This window comes from Nicotiana attenuata, chromosome 7 (assembly GCF_001879085.1).
Source record: "Nicotiana attenuata strain UT chromosome 7, NIATTr2, whole genome shotgun sequence".
In the NCBI taxonomy this organism is placed as follows: domain Eukaryota; kingdom Viridiplantae; phylum Streptophyta; class Magnoliopsida; order Solanales; family Solanaceae; genus Nicotiana; species Nicotiana attenuata.
This window is the reverse complement of record NC_031995.1, coordinates 63092913-63111245: the sequence shown is the minus strand read 5'-3', so window position 1 is coordinate 63111245 and position 18333 is coordinate 63092913. Positions and strand designations below refer to the sequence as shown.

Below are 18333 nucleotides of genomic sequence, written 5' to 3'. Positions count from 1 at the left end.
CGGAGACCAATCCTGCTATCATGAAGATGCTCGAAGAACTGCCAAGCGAATCGAGTCGGGGGGGGGGGGGGGGGGGGGGGGGAGATCGAGGAAAACAACAAGAAGGTGGAAACTTATAACTCCAGTATCGATCGAATCTCGGGGGCACCGCCAATATTGAAGGAACTGGATTCCAAAATGTTCGTACAAAAAGCTTTCCCCCCGAGTGTGGCTCCGAAGCCAATCCCCAAGAAGTTCTGCATGCTCGAGATTCCTAAGTATAATGGAACGACCGATCCGAATGAGCACCTCACCTCTTACACGTGTGCTATCAAAGGGAATGATCTAGAGGATGACGAGATCGAATCTGTCTTGCTAAAGAAATTCGGGGAGACCTTGTCAAAGGGAGCTGTAATATAGTACCATAATTTATAGCCTAATTTTATTGACTCATTTGCTATGCTTGAAGATTCTTTCATAAAGGACATGCTAGGGCCATCAATCTCGAAACCAGGAAGTCGGACCTTTTCAAGGTAAGGCAGAAGGACAACGAGATGCTCAGAGAATTCGTGTCTTGATTCCAAATGGAATGGATGGACTTGCCACCGGTCGCTGATGATTGGGTTGTTCAAGCCTTCACTCAAGGACTCAACGTTCGAAGTTCAGTGGCTTCACAGCAGTTGAAGCAGAATTTGATAAAATACCCGGCTGCCACTTGGGCCGATGCGCACAATCGGTATCAATCAAAGATCAGGGTCGAGGACGATCAACTTGGGGCTCCTTCGGGGTTTGTTTATCCTATCAGACCCGTCGATAGAATCAAGAGGGATATTGACCCAGAACCAAGGTCGAATAGAGATCGATATCAGCCGTTTAATGGAGATCGTAAGAGTAGCGGATCTGGACGAAACTCTACACAAAATGAAAGAAGAAATGATCGAGGTCAAGGTTCACGGGGACTCATGAGCAAGAACGGCTTCAATAGATCTATCGGTCCCAAAGAGGCACCACGATTATCGGAGTACAACTTTAATATGGACGCGGTTGCCATCGTATTGGTCATTGGATGCATCAAAGATACCAAGTGGCCTCGACCTTTGCAAATTGATCCAACACAGAGGGATCCTAACCAAATATGCAAATATCATGGCACACATGGCCATAGAACGGAGGACTGTCAACAATTGAAAGAATTTCTGAGTGACCGAGCTAAGAATCATTTCAAATACAGAGATTCCAATAAACAAAATGAACAAGATGAGCCCCAGCACGTCATCCATATGATCATCGGAGGAGTCGATATTCCTCAAGTTTCGATGATAAAACGCACCAAAGTATCAATCACAAGGGAAAAGCGGACTCGATATTACATACCAGAAGGGACTCTATCTTTCAATGACGAGGATGCGGAAAGGATCATGCAACCCCATAATGATGCGCTAGTAATTTCTGTACTTATGAATAAAACTCGAGTTAAAGGTGTGCTAATTGATCCATGTAGCTCGGCCAATATCATCTGATCGAGGGTCGTAGAACAACTCGGCCTAGAGGACCAGATCGTAACTGCGGCCCAAGTGTTGAACGGATTCAACATGGCTTGTGAAACTACTAAGGAAGAAATAAAGTTGACGGTAAACATAGCCGGTACCACCCAGGAAACCAAGTTTTTTGTAATCGAGGGGGACATGAGATACAATGCCCTGTTCGGGAGACCATGGATCCAGAACATGAGGGTCGTGCCCTTGACCCTTCACTAGGTATTAAAATTTCCAACACTAGAAGGGATAAAGACGGTTTACGGGGAACAACCTGCCGCAAAGGAGATGTTCGCCGTCGATGAAGTAATTCCAATATCAACACTCTTATCAACAAAGGACTAAGGTTCGAAAGCGAAACAGGAAGCCAAATAGTAATCATTGATGCCAGCCTCGACCAAATCGGACAAGCAAGGGATTGACGAGGACGACGACTACGGGGTTCCTCGATCCTTTATCGCCCCCGATGATTCCGATGCTACCAAATCAACGGTCGAAGAGCTGGAGTAGGTTGTGCTGATCGAACATCTGCACGATCAAAAGGTATACTTGGGCACGGGGTTAACTCTCGAGCTTAGGAAAAAACTCACTCAATTTCTTACAGCTAATATGGATTGTTTTGCTTGGTCTTATCTCGATATGATACGGATTCCACCGGAGATCACTACTCACAAACTGAGCTTGGACCCAAAGTTCCGTCCGGTAAAGCAGAAAAGGAGACTCTAGTCCGAGATCAAGCATGCCTTCATCAAGGACGTGGTAACTAACTCTTTAAAATAGGGTCCATCCGGGAGGTCAAATACCCGGAACGGTTAGCAAACGTAGTAGTAGTTCCTAAGAAAGGGAACAAACTAAGAATGTGTGTAGATTATAAAGATTTAAATAAGGCATGCCCAAAGACTCTTACCTTTGGCTAACATCGATCTCATGATCAATGCCACGGTCGGCCATAAGATCCTCAGTTTTCTCGATGCCTACTCTGGGTACAACCAAATACGGATGAACCCAAATGATCAAGAAAAGACCTCTTTCATCACTAAATATGGCACATACTGCTATAACATAATGTCATTTGGATTAAAAAATACTGGTGCCACTTACCAACGACTAGTAAACCGAATGTTCGAAGAACAAATAGGGAAATCCATGGAAGTTTACATTGACGACATACTAGTTAATTCCTTGTGAGCAGAGGACCATTTAAAGCATTTGCAGGAAATCTTCAGTATATTGAAGAAGTACAACATGAAGCTGAACCCAGAAAAGTGCGCGTTCGGAGTCGGATAGGGTAAATTCCTCGAGTTGATGGTGTCCAATCGAGGAATCGAGATCAATCCCGACAAAATCAAAGATATTGAAGATATCACGGTAGTGGATAATGTCAAGGTCGTACAAAGGCTGAGCGGGCGCATTGTAGCATTGGGACGATTCATCTCGAGGTCTTCCGATAAAAGTCATCAATTTTTCTCGTTGCTAAAGAAGAAAAACAACTTCACATGGACCCGGGAATGCCAACGGGCTTTATAAGAACTTAAGTGATATTTATCGAGCCCACCATTGCTTCACACGCCGAGGGCAGACGAACGACTATACTTGTATCTAGCGGTATCGGAAATAGAGGTAAGTGAAGTCCTAGTCCGAGAAGAATATGGTACGCAATTTCCAATTTATTATGTTAGTAGGACCTTAGGTGAGGCCAAAACTAGATACCTTCACCTAGAAAAATTGGCACTCGCCTTGCTAAGTGCCTCTAGAAAACTGAAACGAGATTTTTAGTGCCACCCTATATGTGCTGTGACAACCTACCCTTTACAAAACATAATGCATAAACCCAAACTCTCAGGACGATTGGCCAAATGGGCCGTAGAAATCAGTGGGTACGATATCGAATATCAACCCCGAACAGCCATTAAATCTCAAATTTTGGCAGATTTCATGGCCGACTTTGTCGTCCCTAATACCCGAAGTCGAAAGAGAGTTGCGGGTAATCTCGGGAACGTCTTCGGGAATCTGGACCCTCTTTACATGATAGTGCCTCGAACGTAAAAGGGTCCGGACATAGCATCGTACTGAAATCGCTTGCAGGCAATATATTTAGACAGTCTATTAGAACTGTAAAATTGACTAACAACGAGGCCGAATATGAGGCCATGATTGCAGGCCTCGAACTAGCCCAAGGCTCGGAGCGGAGGTGATTGAAGCTAAATGTGACTCCCTCCTTGTAGTAAACCAAGTAAACGGAACGCTCGAGGTCAGAGAAGAACGAATGCAAAGGTACTTAGACAAGTTACAGGTAACATTACATCGTTTTAAAGAATAGACTTTGCAGCATGTGCCCCGAGATAAAAACAGTGAAGTCGATGCCCTTGCAAACTTAGGTTCGTCGGTCGAAGACGACGAGCTCAACTCGGGGGCGGTCGTACAACTCATAACGTCGGTAGTAGAGGAAGGTCCTACCGAAATAAACTCCACAAGTTTAACCTGGGATTGGAGAAATAAAACATAGAGTATTTGAGGATCGGGAAACTTCCTTCAGACCCTAAGGAATCGAGGGCCTGCGCACCAAGGTAGCCCGATTCAGCTTGTCCGAAGACGGAACCTTGTTAAGAAGAATGTTAAATGGCCCACCAGCAATATGTCTTGGACCGGGAGATACTGAATATGTTTTGAGGGACGTTCACAAGGGCACTTGAGGTAATCATTTATGTGCCGGGGAGATGTTGCATTTGGTCTTATTGCCATGGCCATTCATGAAGTGGGGGATGAACATCGTCGGCCCTCTTCCATCGGCACCAGGTAAAGCTCAATTTGTGTTATTTATGACTCACTATTTTTCTAAGCGGGTTGAAGCATAGGCATATGAGAAGGTCAGGGAGAAGGAAGTCATCGACTTCATTTGGGACCACATCATATGTCGGTTCGGGATACCATCCGAAATTGTATGTGACAACAGAAAATAGTTTATCGGCAGTAAAGTGACCAAATTCCTTGAAGACCATAAGATCAAAAGGATCTTGTCGACACCTTATTACCCTAGTGAGAAAGAAAAAGCCAAATCGACAAACAAAACCATAATCCAAAACCTTAGGAAAAGGTTGACTGGCGCTAAGGAAAATGGAAAGAGATCCTGCCTGAAGTTCTTTGGGCATATCGCACAACATCAAAATCCAGTATCGGGGCTACCGCGTTCTCATTGGTTTATGGTTCTGAAGCTCTAATACCGGTCGAAGTCAGGGAACCAAGTATCAGATTTCGATATGCAACAAAGTAACCAAATGACGAGGCCATGAATACAAGCCTGGAGCTATTGGATGAAAGGCGTGAAGCTGACCTTGTTCGATTAGCCGCCCAAAAGTAACGGATCGAGAGGTAGTACAATCGAAGGGCCAACCTTCGATACTTTAATGTCAGGGACTTAGTACTAAGGAAGGTCACACTAAGCACCCGTAATCCAAACGAAGGGAAATTGGGTCCGAACTAGGAAGGAATATACTAGATTCTCGAGGTCTTAGGGAAAGGATCCTATAAGCTCGGAATGACAAACAGAGAGCAACTACCGAACAATTGGAACGTCACTCACCTTAAACAATAGTGTTGCTAAGGTATGACCCCATTTCATTTCTTTCTATTTTTGGACTAACACTTGCAGGTGGTCGACAAGGAATGGCATGAAGTCTTTAGGTCTGAAAGCACGCGTTGCACTCTTTTTCCCTTGAACCATTTTTGTCCCAATTGGTTTTTCGTCAAGGTTTTTAATGAGGCAACAGTGGATCGTGCTAACTTAGAATCAAAGGCCGATCATGAATCAGTGTCGAAGATAGCACTAACAGTATCCGAGGTTCCTCTACAATCAACCTCGAATAATGGGGGCATTACCCTTGGATATCAACTTTTTGCAAGGAAATTACTTCGTAATAAAAGGGTCTCGATAGGTAAGATTTGTTGTAAGGGCCAAACGGTCAAACAAACCATGCCCACATAGGTTACTCGAGCCCTGGCACAAAACATGTACGCATGTATAGTTATTTTCCACAAGAATAAGGAGAAGTGCTTTCCTTGCAATTATCTTATGTCTTAGAAAAATTTCCACTTTACAATTTCGTACTTTTGATCTCTTAAGGAAACGAGCTCAAGGGCCGATTATAAGCAGAGTTTGGATGATCACCGACCAAAGGACAAGTCTGTTCCTGCTTCGTTTTCGGTTCCCGATTCAATCTTCACCTTTCCTGAATGAAGAAAGAGAGTGAAAGAGAAGATATCAGTGCAATAGGTCCAGACTCGGGAACTGCCGTCCAAAAGATGCTCGAACAGATCAAACTATTAATCATCAGGGGCATAAGACCTTATAGGCAATCCCCGAATTTTAAAGGCCACGACCATACCCACTCGGGGACTGTTATCTTAGGCAAGCCTGGATAACTCGGGAAAGCAAGATCACTAGGCTACGCCCGAATTAAAAGGCTACGGCCGCGATAACACGGCTCAAAGACGTCCGAGAACCGTAACAAAAAATAGGCCTTCAAAAGTTTCATAACCGGTTTTAAAGGCTACCCTCGGCAAACTATAGTCTGAGTTACTTACTTTAAGAGAAGGTTGCCAGTAACACCGAACCTCCAAGATGACTCAAAATAATGTAAATGCAAGGTTGTTCGAACTTACATAACCTAAGCTATTTTATGCTAAGGCATTCCGTATTTTGTGAATACAAGTAATAAAGCAAAGGAAAAATCCGAAAGCCAAAAGGGAAAAGAAAGCCTTGTATATATTTACCCAAAAGTCTTTTACAGAGGCCAAAATGTCTTAATTCAAAAAATTTCAATGGCTGGAATGGCCTCAAAAAGATGTAAAAGAAAGAAAAAAAAGTATAGGCCTAAGTGGCATGATCTTCATTGGAAGCAATATCTCCGCCCTCGGGATCTACCCCGTCTTCAGACTCACTTAATCTCTCTGAGTCTTCTTCGGGAAAGGTTAGCTTTAGAGCCTAGGCTTCTTCTACTTTGGCGTTCTCGAGTTCAGCCAGTATACCGAAGCCCTGAGCATGGACTCCCTAGAGGGCTTCCCTTCCAGATTGCCACTTTGGATGATCCATCATGCTTTTTGCCTGCGCCTGGATGGCCTCGGCGTTGACCTTAAATTCGGCCACTTTAGCATCGGCTTTGGTGTTGGCCACGGCCACCTCAGATTTGGCCGCCTCAAGTTCATTGGCCAAGTTTGCTTATCAGAGATAGCCAAGTCCAATTGGGACTGGAGCTCTTTAATTTTCTTGACCTGCACCGAGGCTTTCTCTCTTGTAGCTCGGAGCTGGATCTCGACCGACTCTAGTTGTGCTTGGGCAGCTTCCCTTTTCGGAGCTAAGATGTCCATGTTTTTCTTGAACTCTTCAGCCTCGGCTTGAATTGTATTTACCTTTGTTTTGAGATGCCCGATCTGTTCGAGCCTCTGCTGGACCTACAGGATCAGATCGTTAGCCATTATCTCCAATTCTTCTTCACTACCGTGAAGCACTCAAAATACCTACTCAGCCATCTCAGCATGCTCATCACGAGTCGTTACTAAATCGGCCAGAATCTTCTCACTGAGAAGCTTGTAGGTATCACTTTTCGTAGTGAGGAACCAAGACCTCGGCCTTGTGATGAATTAATTTCTCCCGGGATTGGAGGAAAGCCTCGTGATGCAGCATTGAAGCCTACAAGCATAAGGGAAGATGTTATGGTTATTTAAAACTTCAAAAGTTAGAATATTTGAAAAGAAAGATACGCAAAATTACTCGATTTAATGCTTGTTGGGGTTCATTGAATAGGCAGGGGGTTTCCACCTTGTCCATCACTCTCTGATCTTCTTCGGTCACCGAGCACCGAAGGTACTAGCAACCCCTACGGGAGCATAGAAAACCCGGGCATCCTCTAGGACAGAGAAAGTTATTGAGCGTCTTCGGTCAGGATTAACACTTGGGGCCGGGAATCAATCCACTAGTTTTGGGCTCGATGAAGGCTCGGCGGCACCCGATGACAGTACCTTCCTTGGCACCGGCATGCCACCATGCCTGGTGACGCTTCCAAAGCAGCGGACTCAAATCCATCCAAGAAGCTGTGGATATCAATTTTCCCATGATGCCCTTCGTAAGAATGACTTTCTAACATATCGACCTCGCAAATCATGGCGTCTGATATCTGAGGGGACCCGGTAATGTCGATTACCCCAAGTTCATCTCTCGGGACACTTTCCTCTGCTCGAGAAGCGGCACCTCCGGTCTCTCTCTCGACCCCCGTAGCTTGGGGCGGGGTGGCCTCCACCTTTTCTGGTTCAGGAGCTTCGGCTAAGACTCCCCCATCGATCTCTTCGCGTGGGGATGTTCCTATTTCGGCATCCGCCGGTTCAGAGGACCCTTGTACCACCACACTTGCCCGCACATGGGCCACCAACTGGGAGTTCTCTTCTTCTTCTTCTTCTTCTTCTTCTTCTTCTTCTTCTTCTTCTTCTTCTTCTTCGGACTCGTCCCTTAATCGGCGGATTGAGTTAGAGGACGTAGCACCGGTGTTTCCCCTAGACTTGCGCGACCTCTTCTTCAGTTTCTTCTTTTCCGAGCTCGGGGAACTTGGAGCCCCTTTACTTTTCTTCTCTTTGGCCTGCTTCGGAGCAGGTGGTTGGGGAAGGGCTTCTTCGCCACAAGATGGGGGCCTCATTGCAACATCCATCCCGAGGCCTACAAAGGAAAAAAGATGAGTAAGCTCGAGAAGAAGCCCGAACGATAACCGTTCTAAGAAAGAAACTTACTATGATTGCGGGCCTCCCATCGGCCCTTCGATAACTCCATCCAAGCACGCTCGAAGTATGGTCTGTATGACACCAGGCCCTCGACCCATTGCTTGAGTTTGGGAACTACGTCCGGCACCTGTGCCACAACTGTAACACCAAGAACATCGATAAGGAAGAAGATAAGAGGAAGAACAACAAGATTAAACATTCAAGGCGCAATACTACTTACGATTTGTGTTCCATTTCTCAGGAAATGACATGTCTTCAACGGGGATTAGGTCGGAAGTCTTTATTCGAACAAATCAACCCATATAACCTCGATCCCGAGCCTCGTCTATACTCGAGAATAGGGCCTTGCTGGCCCGATGAGCATGCTTGATCAGCCCTCCTCGATAGAGTCGGGGACTGTAAAGGCATATGAAGTGATCGAGGGTAAAGGGACAACCCTCGATTTTGCTTACGAAGAATCGGATGAGGATCACTATTCTCCGGAAGGAAGGATGGATCTGGCCAAGGGTCACGTCGTACCTCTTGCAGAAGGAGACGATGATAGGGTCTAAGGGACCTAACGTGAAGGGGTAAGTGCAAATACTTAGAGAACCCTCCACGTGGGTAGTGATCGATTCATCGGGCGAAGGTACCACCACAGGCTTATCGACCCAGTTGCAATCCTCCTTAACCTTGGTAAAGAGAACATCGGTAATTGTGCATATGTACCTCGAGTCCGGTTCACATCGACCCGGTACTGAGGAGGTCTTTTCAATCTTAAAATCAGCAACAGTAGGGCACCCTGATGGAACAAAATCCTCAAGGGGATATTCCGCAATAGCTCCGTCGCCGGCGGGTCGTGATGAAGAGGCGACCTCCTTTTGCGGAACAGTTTTAGAAGTTTTTTCCATTGAAGAGCAGAAGAAAGGGAATTATGATGGTATGCGGTTTGCTAAAAGTTCAAGAAATTTGGGTGCAAGAATTGCAAAACAAAGAGATTTTTGAAGAGAATCAAGAATGGGAGAAGCTTTGAACATAAAGTTTGAATAGAGGAAGGTTGCAGTACTTATAGCTTGCCAATGACGGTTCAGAACTCATGGTGCCTGTTGCGGACAAACGCACACGCAAGTATACGTGGTCGTCAAGTAATAAAGTGACTAAAAGTCGGATGTCGATCCCACGAGGACTTGTGATTAACTATTAACTAAATTAGACTATCCTAATTATCTGAACAAGAATTAAACCTAGAAATATTTGATTCTAAACTAATTAAAATAATAAAAACAAATAATGAACTTTGAATAGAGGAAGAGCAGATTTTTATGTTATCAATGTAATGAAAACGATCTAGGGTTATGGGCTATCTAACATTCCTATTGTATTCTTCAATTGAATTGACTAACTAATATATCTAGTTTATTGGTTGACAGGGTTAATATTGCTCATAAGAATCTGTCGAGTTCTTACTTGCCTATTCAAGCTAACCTAACGCCTATATGTCTATGGAGCTAGAATCAACAAGAACGCATTTATAGTTCCTGTAAATTAATCAAGCAAGCCAATTAGGTATATGTTTATCCTAACCGCGAATCCGTTCCTCGATGCCCCGGTTCAAGAACTTGCTCTACTCAATCCTATATGCAATCTAGAATTCCCACTTTCGAGTTCAACTCTAGATTCGTAGATAGTATTCAATTGGTGATCAAGCAATCAAATAATTAAGTGCAGGATTAAATAAATAAACCAATATGATAAACTAAGAAATCAAAATCAATATCCGAATAACAATAGTCATGAAAGAACCACAACCCTAGAACGTGAAGTTTAGCTCCACATAGACATGGTAGCAAAACAACACATCATACAAAGAAACATAAAATTACTAAGCTTGGTGGAAGAAAAGATGAAACCCGGCTTCCACGGCGGCTCTGTGCTCTTCCTTCGTCAAAAATTGCTCTAAAAAACGTTCTCCTATGTATATATACCAAGTAGGGTTGGGCCCAAACAATTATACCTTCTCCAATGTGAAAAAGGACACTTTTCCCGGGCTTAACTAGCGCTGCAGCGCATTTGACCGCGCATCTGGGCGCGCTAATTGGCTGACTTTCTGTTTCTGGGCGCGCTAAAACTAGCGCGGCCGCGCATCTGGGCATTTTTCACCCTGTTGCGTTCCGAATTTGGAAAAATGTAAAACATAAAAGTTGTAGCCCTTTGAGTTAGCTTTCCAACCATATATTGTGGAGCCAAAATGGAGTTCTGAGCAAAAAGTTATGTCTATTTTACTAGATAGTGCGCAATCTGCCTACTAGAGTCTTCGTTCGCTCTAACTATCATCCGTTGACCCCCAAACACGATCCCGGCTTAATTCCTTGAACTTTTACTCAAACTTTAAAGCTCCAAATCACTTGAATTCATTCCATAACATCTATATAGCTCGGAATCACTCCTACAAGGCATAAAACATACAATTAGTGCAAAACACTAGCGATTAAAGCGCAAACTCAACTAAAGTGTAGTAAATTAAAGTGTAATAATCGACTAAAATACATAATTATAGCCTATCATCAGTGCCGACCAGCAACTAACATGCATTTAATAGAAACAAAGAAAGTAAAAAGTAGTTAGTAGCTAATCCTTTTGTTTCACGGTTTCCACTTAAATGAAGCAAGACTTTGAATATTTAGTGTAACTTTTCAGTGCCCTGTCTAACGGAATAATAGGGTTAATATCTCCGAGCATGAAAAAGTTACTCATCCATCTAGAAAATTAACAAAAACAATGTTCGAACATTTAGAATATAATAATGTCATATAGTCACTACAGACCAGTATTTTAAAAGGCATTTTCGGGGTGAGACCCGAAGCGAGCCTTGGGGCAAGGCTCACCAAAAATGCCCCGAAGTGATGCGGGGCGAAAGTCTCAAGAGGCATACGCCCAGCAATTCGGGGCGTACGCCAGGACGCTGATGCACGTTTTTATAGTGAGGCGTAAGCCCCAGAGACTTTTTTCAAATTAAAACAAAATTTGCTGAATAAGTCCTTAATATAAAACTCAAATTCTCAAAAATCAACTTGTAATTACTCGAAAGTTTTAAAAAGAAATTGAAACATTAAATTTATCCTGTCTAATTGCTGAACTAATTTATAGTCTTTTCCAATTTTCTATCTTGTATGCTAGTCTGCTCCTATCTCCCAAACGTAACGACAGTTAACTTTTTTTTTCAAATACAAAGAAAATTCAATTCCTTCATAGCAGCAAGTTCAAAGTTCAAATTGCAAGTTAGTCATCATTTTTGTTCCTCCATGTAGAAAACTTTATTCTTTTCAACACAAGTTACTTGTGCTTATATATATATATATATATATATATATATATATATATATATATATATATTTCCCTTACTTATAGTTTTCTTCAAATTTTGTGCAATTTACCTATTTAAAAATATTATTGTAATCATATTGTTTGTAAAACATTAAAAATTAAATATCCATAGGGCTTATGCCTCGCGGAGGCATATGTAAAACACCTCGCCCTTACGCCCACACTTTTTAAAACACTGCTACAGACTACAAGAAGAAAATTGAATTGATTTTTTATTCCAACTTGTAACAAAGAAAGAAATGAATAGAAATGCCAAAGTAACTAACTAGTGTTGTTTTATGAAATCAAAGAGAATCTGACAGGAAAGACTTGTGTTCCTACAGCTACAATGGAAGAGGATGGTGAGGCGAGGAGGTGTAAGGTGAATAAGGGGAGCCCCTCAGTGAATGGGCCATAATTGGAGCTGGGCTTTTTGATGTGGACATCATCATGCTACTCTGGCCCTCCACTACTCTCCTCGGCCCCTTTTCGGCCCATATAAGCTCTTGTTGCTTCACCCTACTTGGGTAGCCCATGCAACACTCCATCTGTCCTGCTCTTTTTATGTACCTGCCATATTTTAAAACACTGTAATGAAATATGCGCGTTGCACGTGTATCTCATATTCATGAGTATTTTGTCCTTAATATTAACACATCACTCATGAAGTTAAGGACATGATGTCCTAAAATTTAACAACAGAAGGTGCAAATACAGGACACTTTGTCCTTAATATTTACACAATACTTATGAAGTTAAAGATACCACGTCCTTAAAATTTATACAACACATATGAAGTTAAGGACATGATATCCTAAAGTTTAAAATTACACTATGATGATAGGCAATAATTGCATATTTTAGTCGCTTATTACACTCGAATTTATTGCACTTTAATTGAGTTTGCGCTTTAATCGCTAGTGTTTTGCACTAATTGTGTGTTTTATGCCTTGTAGGTGTGATTCCGAGCTATATAGATATTATGGAATGAATTTAAGTGATTTGAATCTTTGAAGTCTGAGTAAAAGCTCAAGGAATTAAGCCGGGATCGTGTTCGGGGGTCAAATTTGATAATTAAGTACGAACGAAGACTTGAGGAGGCATATTGCGCACTGTCTAGTAAAATAGACATAACCTTTTGCTCAGAACTCCATTTGGGCTCCACAATATATGGTTGGAAAGCTAATTCAAAGGGAAACAACTTTCATGTTTTACGTTTTTCCAAATTCCAAACGGAACAGGATGAAAAACGCGGTCGAAACCGCGACCGCGGAACTGACCGCGGCAGAAATCAGAGAGCTTGTCTGGCCGCGGTCCTACCGCGTTTTGACCGCGGCCGCGCCCCTCCAGGCGTCAAAAAGAAGTCCTATTTCGCCCGGGACAAGTTTATTTCGGCCCTACACTATTCCAACTTGTATAAAAGGGGTCCTAAACCTATTTTGAAGAGAGGGGGACATATTTTGGACATAGATTCGACCTAAGGAGGCAAGAACACATTGGGAGCAAGGCGGAGGATTCTCCTACGAGTTTTTCCTTCCTCTTCCTATTTTTCATTGTTGGTTATGACTTTTAGTATTGTAGTTTTACATACTATTATGAATAGCTAATTTGTTATCTAGAGTTTTGATAGAACCTTTTGTAGGATAAATTCTTGTTATGTTTTTATATAGTTGAGCCATAGCTTTTCTCTATTTGTTCAACTACGTTTATATTCTGGTTGATTGAAGAGCTCTCAATTAGTTGTGCCTATTTAGTATGCATAACTCGGGAGAGAGTGCATATTTAGGTAATTGTTGAACAACACCACTCCCAGAGTATATGAGGGATCAATAACCAAGGGTTTAAAGGTGGGATTAGGGATAACGAAGCCTTGGGTGCGATCTGAAGTGAGCTGTATTAAAAGCCAGCTAGCGTAGCTCGGGAGAGTGCGTCTAGTAAATTGTCATAATTACTCGGGAGAGATGTACGGTAATAAGATTGCTCATGATCAGTAGAGAATACTTAGGCGAAATTATAGAAGACATAGCGGGAAGGATTCCGACAATTGGGGAAATCATAACTCTAGAACTCCTTAATCTTTTCTCTAACCCTCAGTATCGTTAGTTGTTAATTTACTATTTTAATTTGTTAGTTAAGTAGTTAAACACAAGAATCTTAATATCTATAGGTTAGGAATTGTTCAAGCTTGTCTTCTTGGTGATAGTGAACAGCTGTAGCTAAACCTTAGTTCTCTGTGGGATTCGACTCCGGACTTGTAAACCGGATTATATTTGCAACGACCGCATTCTCCTTTTATAAGGCATAGTTGGGCGTGATCAAATTTTGGCGCCGTTGCCGGGAAACTAACGGTGTAGTTGTAGGTGTACATATTGCTAGGTTTCAAGTTTGAACTTTTATTTATTATTGATTTTTTTTTTTTATTATTTTAGTTTTATTTGTTTATTTGAGAAACATGACATCATGGAATTATGAGAATTTTGTTGTTGGTAATTCTACTTTTGATCCTCCTTATGCATATTGTGAAGGAAACCACCCAGGGCAAAATTATCAAAATATTCCTGAGAGCAAGTTTTGTGCACCAACTCAATCTTATGTGTGGAATGTGTGTGATATGTGTGGTAGTAAAGATGGTCACTTTCACGGTTGTGCTTATATTTCTTACCTTCCCCAACCCCTTACTTTGATGGTTCTTCTTTTTCTGGTGAAGTTAATAGGAACAAAGAACCTAGGGAAGCTGACCTAAAGAAGCTGACCTAAAGAAGCTCGAAGATATGTTAAAATGCATTTTGGAACAACAGAGTAAATTACTATTGTGGATAGAAAGGCAGGAGGAAACTATTCACAACTTGAAAGTTCACATGAGTCAACTGGTTGAAGTTTTTAATGCTCAACAAGCCAATATTGTGAATAGTATCCAAGAAGAGCATGAATTAGATACAGAAATTGATGAGCTAGAGGAGGAGGCTAGAGTAGAACACCAACAATTAATCACACTAGATTTTGAGGATGTCGATGTTGTAGAAGAGATACTAGAGTCAACCAAGGATATTGAGGATACATATTTAGTTGACTCTATTGTCATTAGTGTTGAGAATGTAGATAGTCCCAATGTTCATGTTGTGGAGCGCATTGGTCCTCACTCCAAGCATTTTTCCACATTGTGTTTAGATGATGATATGGAAATAGAGTCGTCCGAGCCATTTGAGGAGTCAAGGAATGAGGAACAAAGTGCTTACATTCTGGAATTCTTCTTGCCAGAAAGTCGGGATTACATACCTCATATAAAGGCCAAGAAGTGCCGAATACTACATTATTTTATTGGTCCAGTCAGATTCGTTCCACCACCCCAGGAGCATGATCATAGAGCAGAATCAAAACTTGGGATCTGATTCATAAGTTCAAAGTGGAGGCAGAAAGTGATTCACGTCGTGCCGCGACGTTAAATCAAGCGCTTGTTGGAGGCAACCCAGCTTTATTGCTTTTCTTTTATTTATTTATTTTATTATTTTAATTGTATTATTTTTGTAGTGTCAAGTTTTTTTTATTTTCTAGGAGCATGGAAAGCAAAGGTATTGGAAGGATGCAACAACAAACCAAATGGTTGGAACTAAGTGTGAGGTACTCGCACGAAGGACCCAGCTTGGGAGAAGTCTGAGTACCCCATGAACTGCTAGTGCTTCGGCCTTTGGCCTACCAGGGAGTTTCTTTTACCCTCTTGTATGTATGGGTGTGCACTGGGGACAATGCACAATTTTAAGTGTGGGGTGAGATTGTCTGGGTGACTTTTCATGCTACTTTAGCTGTGTTCGTTTAATTAAATAATTTTTTTTAAAAGATTGGACTTTTCCTGATGATGGATCTTCTAGACAGTTTTCTTGAGGGAAGTAAGTCTAAAGAAAATACCAAAAAGATTTTTTGTTTTGTTTTAGGTAGTGTAGCAATTACCCTTTGGTTTTTCTTTAAACCACGGTTCTTTTCCGAGGGTTTTTTTGAACCTGGTGTAGTTAGTTTTTTTTTTTAAGGAATAAGAGCCATTGTGTTGTGCTTTGAATTGAAGCAATATCTCTTGACTTGGTTATGCCTTGAGAACAGTGAGTACTTTGGTTGTGACGCTTAGGCTCAGTTTTTGACTCTTGTAGAAGTACCTTAAATTGTATGATTTTAACTTTGCTTAACTGCTTTGACTAGAGTGTCTTGATGAATCCAATCCTGAGTGAGTTATGTGCCATGTGTATGTGAGGTTTAGGTGTTATTCTGTGCAGTGCATTTGATGCCTAGAACTTGCCCCGTGTGTTTGCAAAGCGAAATAGTAGTGTTGTTCATTTTTGGAAGTGATATAGGCGTTTTCTTGTTGAGCCAGATATGTATATTTTACCCACCTAATTGTTATGTATCTTAGTTAACCTCTTTGAGCCTATAATCCTGTTTCTTGGCAACCACATTACAGGCCTTACCCATTTGTTGGAATTAACCATCTATTTGAACCATTGTAACCTCTCATGAGCACTTGAATTATTTATGAACTTTGTAAAAGTTAAAGTGTGGGGTGGTTGGTTTGGCTTTTGAGTGGAACTAATGATATAAGGAGAAAGGTGCACTGTTTTGAAAAAGGAAGAGCCACTTGAATTGAAAACAAAATAGTTGGATTGTTGAAAAAAAATTTCTTCATAAGTGGTGGCTCTTGACGTAAGTGTGGTTAAAGAAGTATGGGGTAGTATAAATTGATGTGAAGGTGGAGTTTTGGTTTGACATAAGTATGGAGTTTAAATGTTAAAATGTATGTATTAAAGTGCTTAGGGAGGTATAGTCACTCTTATATCTAAATGTATCCTACCCGTCCCGTAGCCTACATTACAACCAAATAAAGTCCTAATTGATCCTAGATTGAATGAGCTCGATTAGTGGAGTAGTACACTACGGGCAAGCTTATGGTGCATCTTTTGTGGCATATGAATGTTATTTCTGAGAGTGAGTGAATTCTTTCTATCTTGAGTTCCTAAGTGTTCTTAAATTTTATTATGTGGAACTACTCTCTTTTGTTGTGTGAGGGCACTTGATTCATGAAGGAAAGGTAATGTCAGTGACCTCTATGTTAGAGTAAGTAGGTGAGTTGTGAATAATGCGTGGTACTTGTGAGTCAAATCTTGAGGTGAAGATGTTACGCTTTTGTGCTTAGTCTATTTTAAATACTCTTGGTGTGATGAGTTAGGAGAATTGTTTAAAAAGGTCGTGTTTATAAAAAAAAGAAGTGTAGTTTGATTGCTCGAGGACGAGCAATGGTTTAAGTGTGGGGTGTTGATGATAGGCTATAATTGCATATTTTAGTCGCTTATTACACTCGAATTTATTGCACTTTAATTGAGTTTGCGCTTTAATCGCTAGTGTTTTGCACTAATTGTGTGTTTTATGCCTTGTAGGTGTGATTACGAGCTATATAGATGTTATGGAATGAATTTAAGTGATTTGAAGCTTTGAAGTCTGAGTAAAAGCTCAAGGAATTAAGCCGGGATCGTGTTCGAGGGTCAAATTTGACAATTAAGTACGAACGAAGACTTGAGGAGGCATATTGCGCACTGTCTAGTAAAATAGACATAACCTTTTTCTCAGAACTCCATTTGGGCTCCACAATATATGGTTGGAAAGCTAATTCAAAGGACTACAACTTTCATGTTTTATGTTTTTCTAAATTCCAAACGGAATAGGGTGAAAAAAGCGGTCGAAACCGCGACTGCGGAACTGACCGCGACAGAAATCAGAGAGCTTGTCTGGCCGCGGTCCTACCGCGTTTTGACCGCGGCCGCACCCCTCCAGGCATCAAAAAGAAGTCCTATTTCGCCCGGGACAAGTTTATTTCGGCCCTACACTATTCCAACTTGTATAAAAGGGGTCCTAAACCTATTTTGAAGAGAGGGGGACATATTTTGGACATAGATTCGACCTAAGGAGGCAAGAACACATTGGGAGCAAGGCGGAGAATTCTTCTACGAGTTTTTCCTTCCTCTTCCTATTATTCATTATTGGTTATGACTTTTAGTATTGTAGTTTTACATACTATTATGAATAGCTAATTTTTTATCTAGAGTTTTGATAGAACCTTTTGTAGGATAAATTCTTGTTATGTTTTTATATAGTTGAGCCATAGCTTTTCTCTATTTGTTCAACTACGTTTATATTCTGGTTGATTGAAGAGCTCTCAATTAGCTTTGCCTATTTAGTATGCATAACTCGGGAGAGAGTGCATATTTAGGTAATTGTTGAACAACACCACTCCCAGAGTATATGAGGGATCAATAACCGAGGGTTTAAAGGTGGGACTAGGGATAACGAAGCCTTGGGTGCGATCTGAAGTGAGCTGTAGTAAAAGCCAGCTAGAGTAGCTCGGGAGAGTGCGTCTAGTAAATTGTCGTAATTACTCGGGAGAGATTTACGGTAATAAGAGTGCTCATGATCGGTAGAGAATACTTATGCGAAATTATAGAAGACATAACGGGAAGGATTCCGACAATTGGGGAAATCATAACTCTAGAACTCCTTAATCTTTTCTCTAACCCTCAGTATCGTTAGTTGTTAATTTACTATTTTAATTTGTTAGTTAAGTAGTTAAACACAAGAATCTTAATATCTATAGGTTAGGAATTGTTCAAGCTTGTCTTCTTGGTGATAGTGAACAGCTGTAGCTAAACCTTAGTTCTCTGTGGGATTCGACTCCGGA

General features: G+C 41.5%; 1 protein-coding gene across 1 annotated transcript; it reads left to right on the top strand.

Moving 5' to 3' along the window:
* Positions 564 to 1499, top strand: LOC109230103. Its single transcript, XM_019395632.1, has 2 exons — positions 564 to 766; positions 965 to 1499. The coding sequence occupies exons 1-2, from the start codon at positions 564 to 566 to the stop codon at positions 1497 to 1499; spliced, it is 738 nt and encodes a 245-aa protein (XP_019251177.1).

Excerpts from the sequence above, each read along its gene's own strand:
- LOC109230103 (XM_019395632.1), top strand. The coding sequence starts at position 564 with ATGGAATGGATGGACTTGCCACCGGTCGCTGATGATTGGGTTGTTCAA. Across the intron at positions 767-964 it reads CAACTTGGGGCTCCTTCGGG|ATCTATCGGTCCCAAAGAGG; the intron begins GTTTGTTTATCC and ends CGGCTTCAATAG.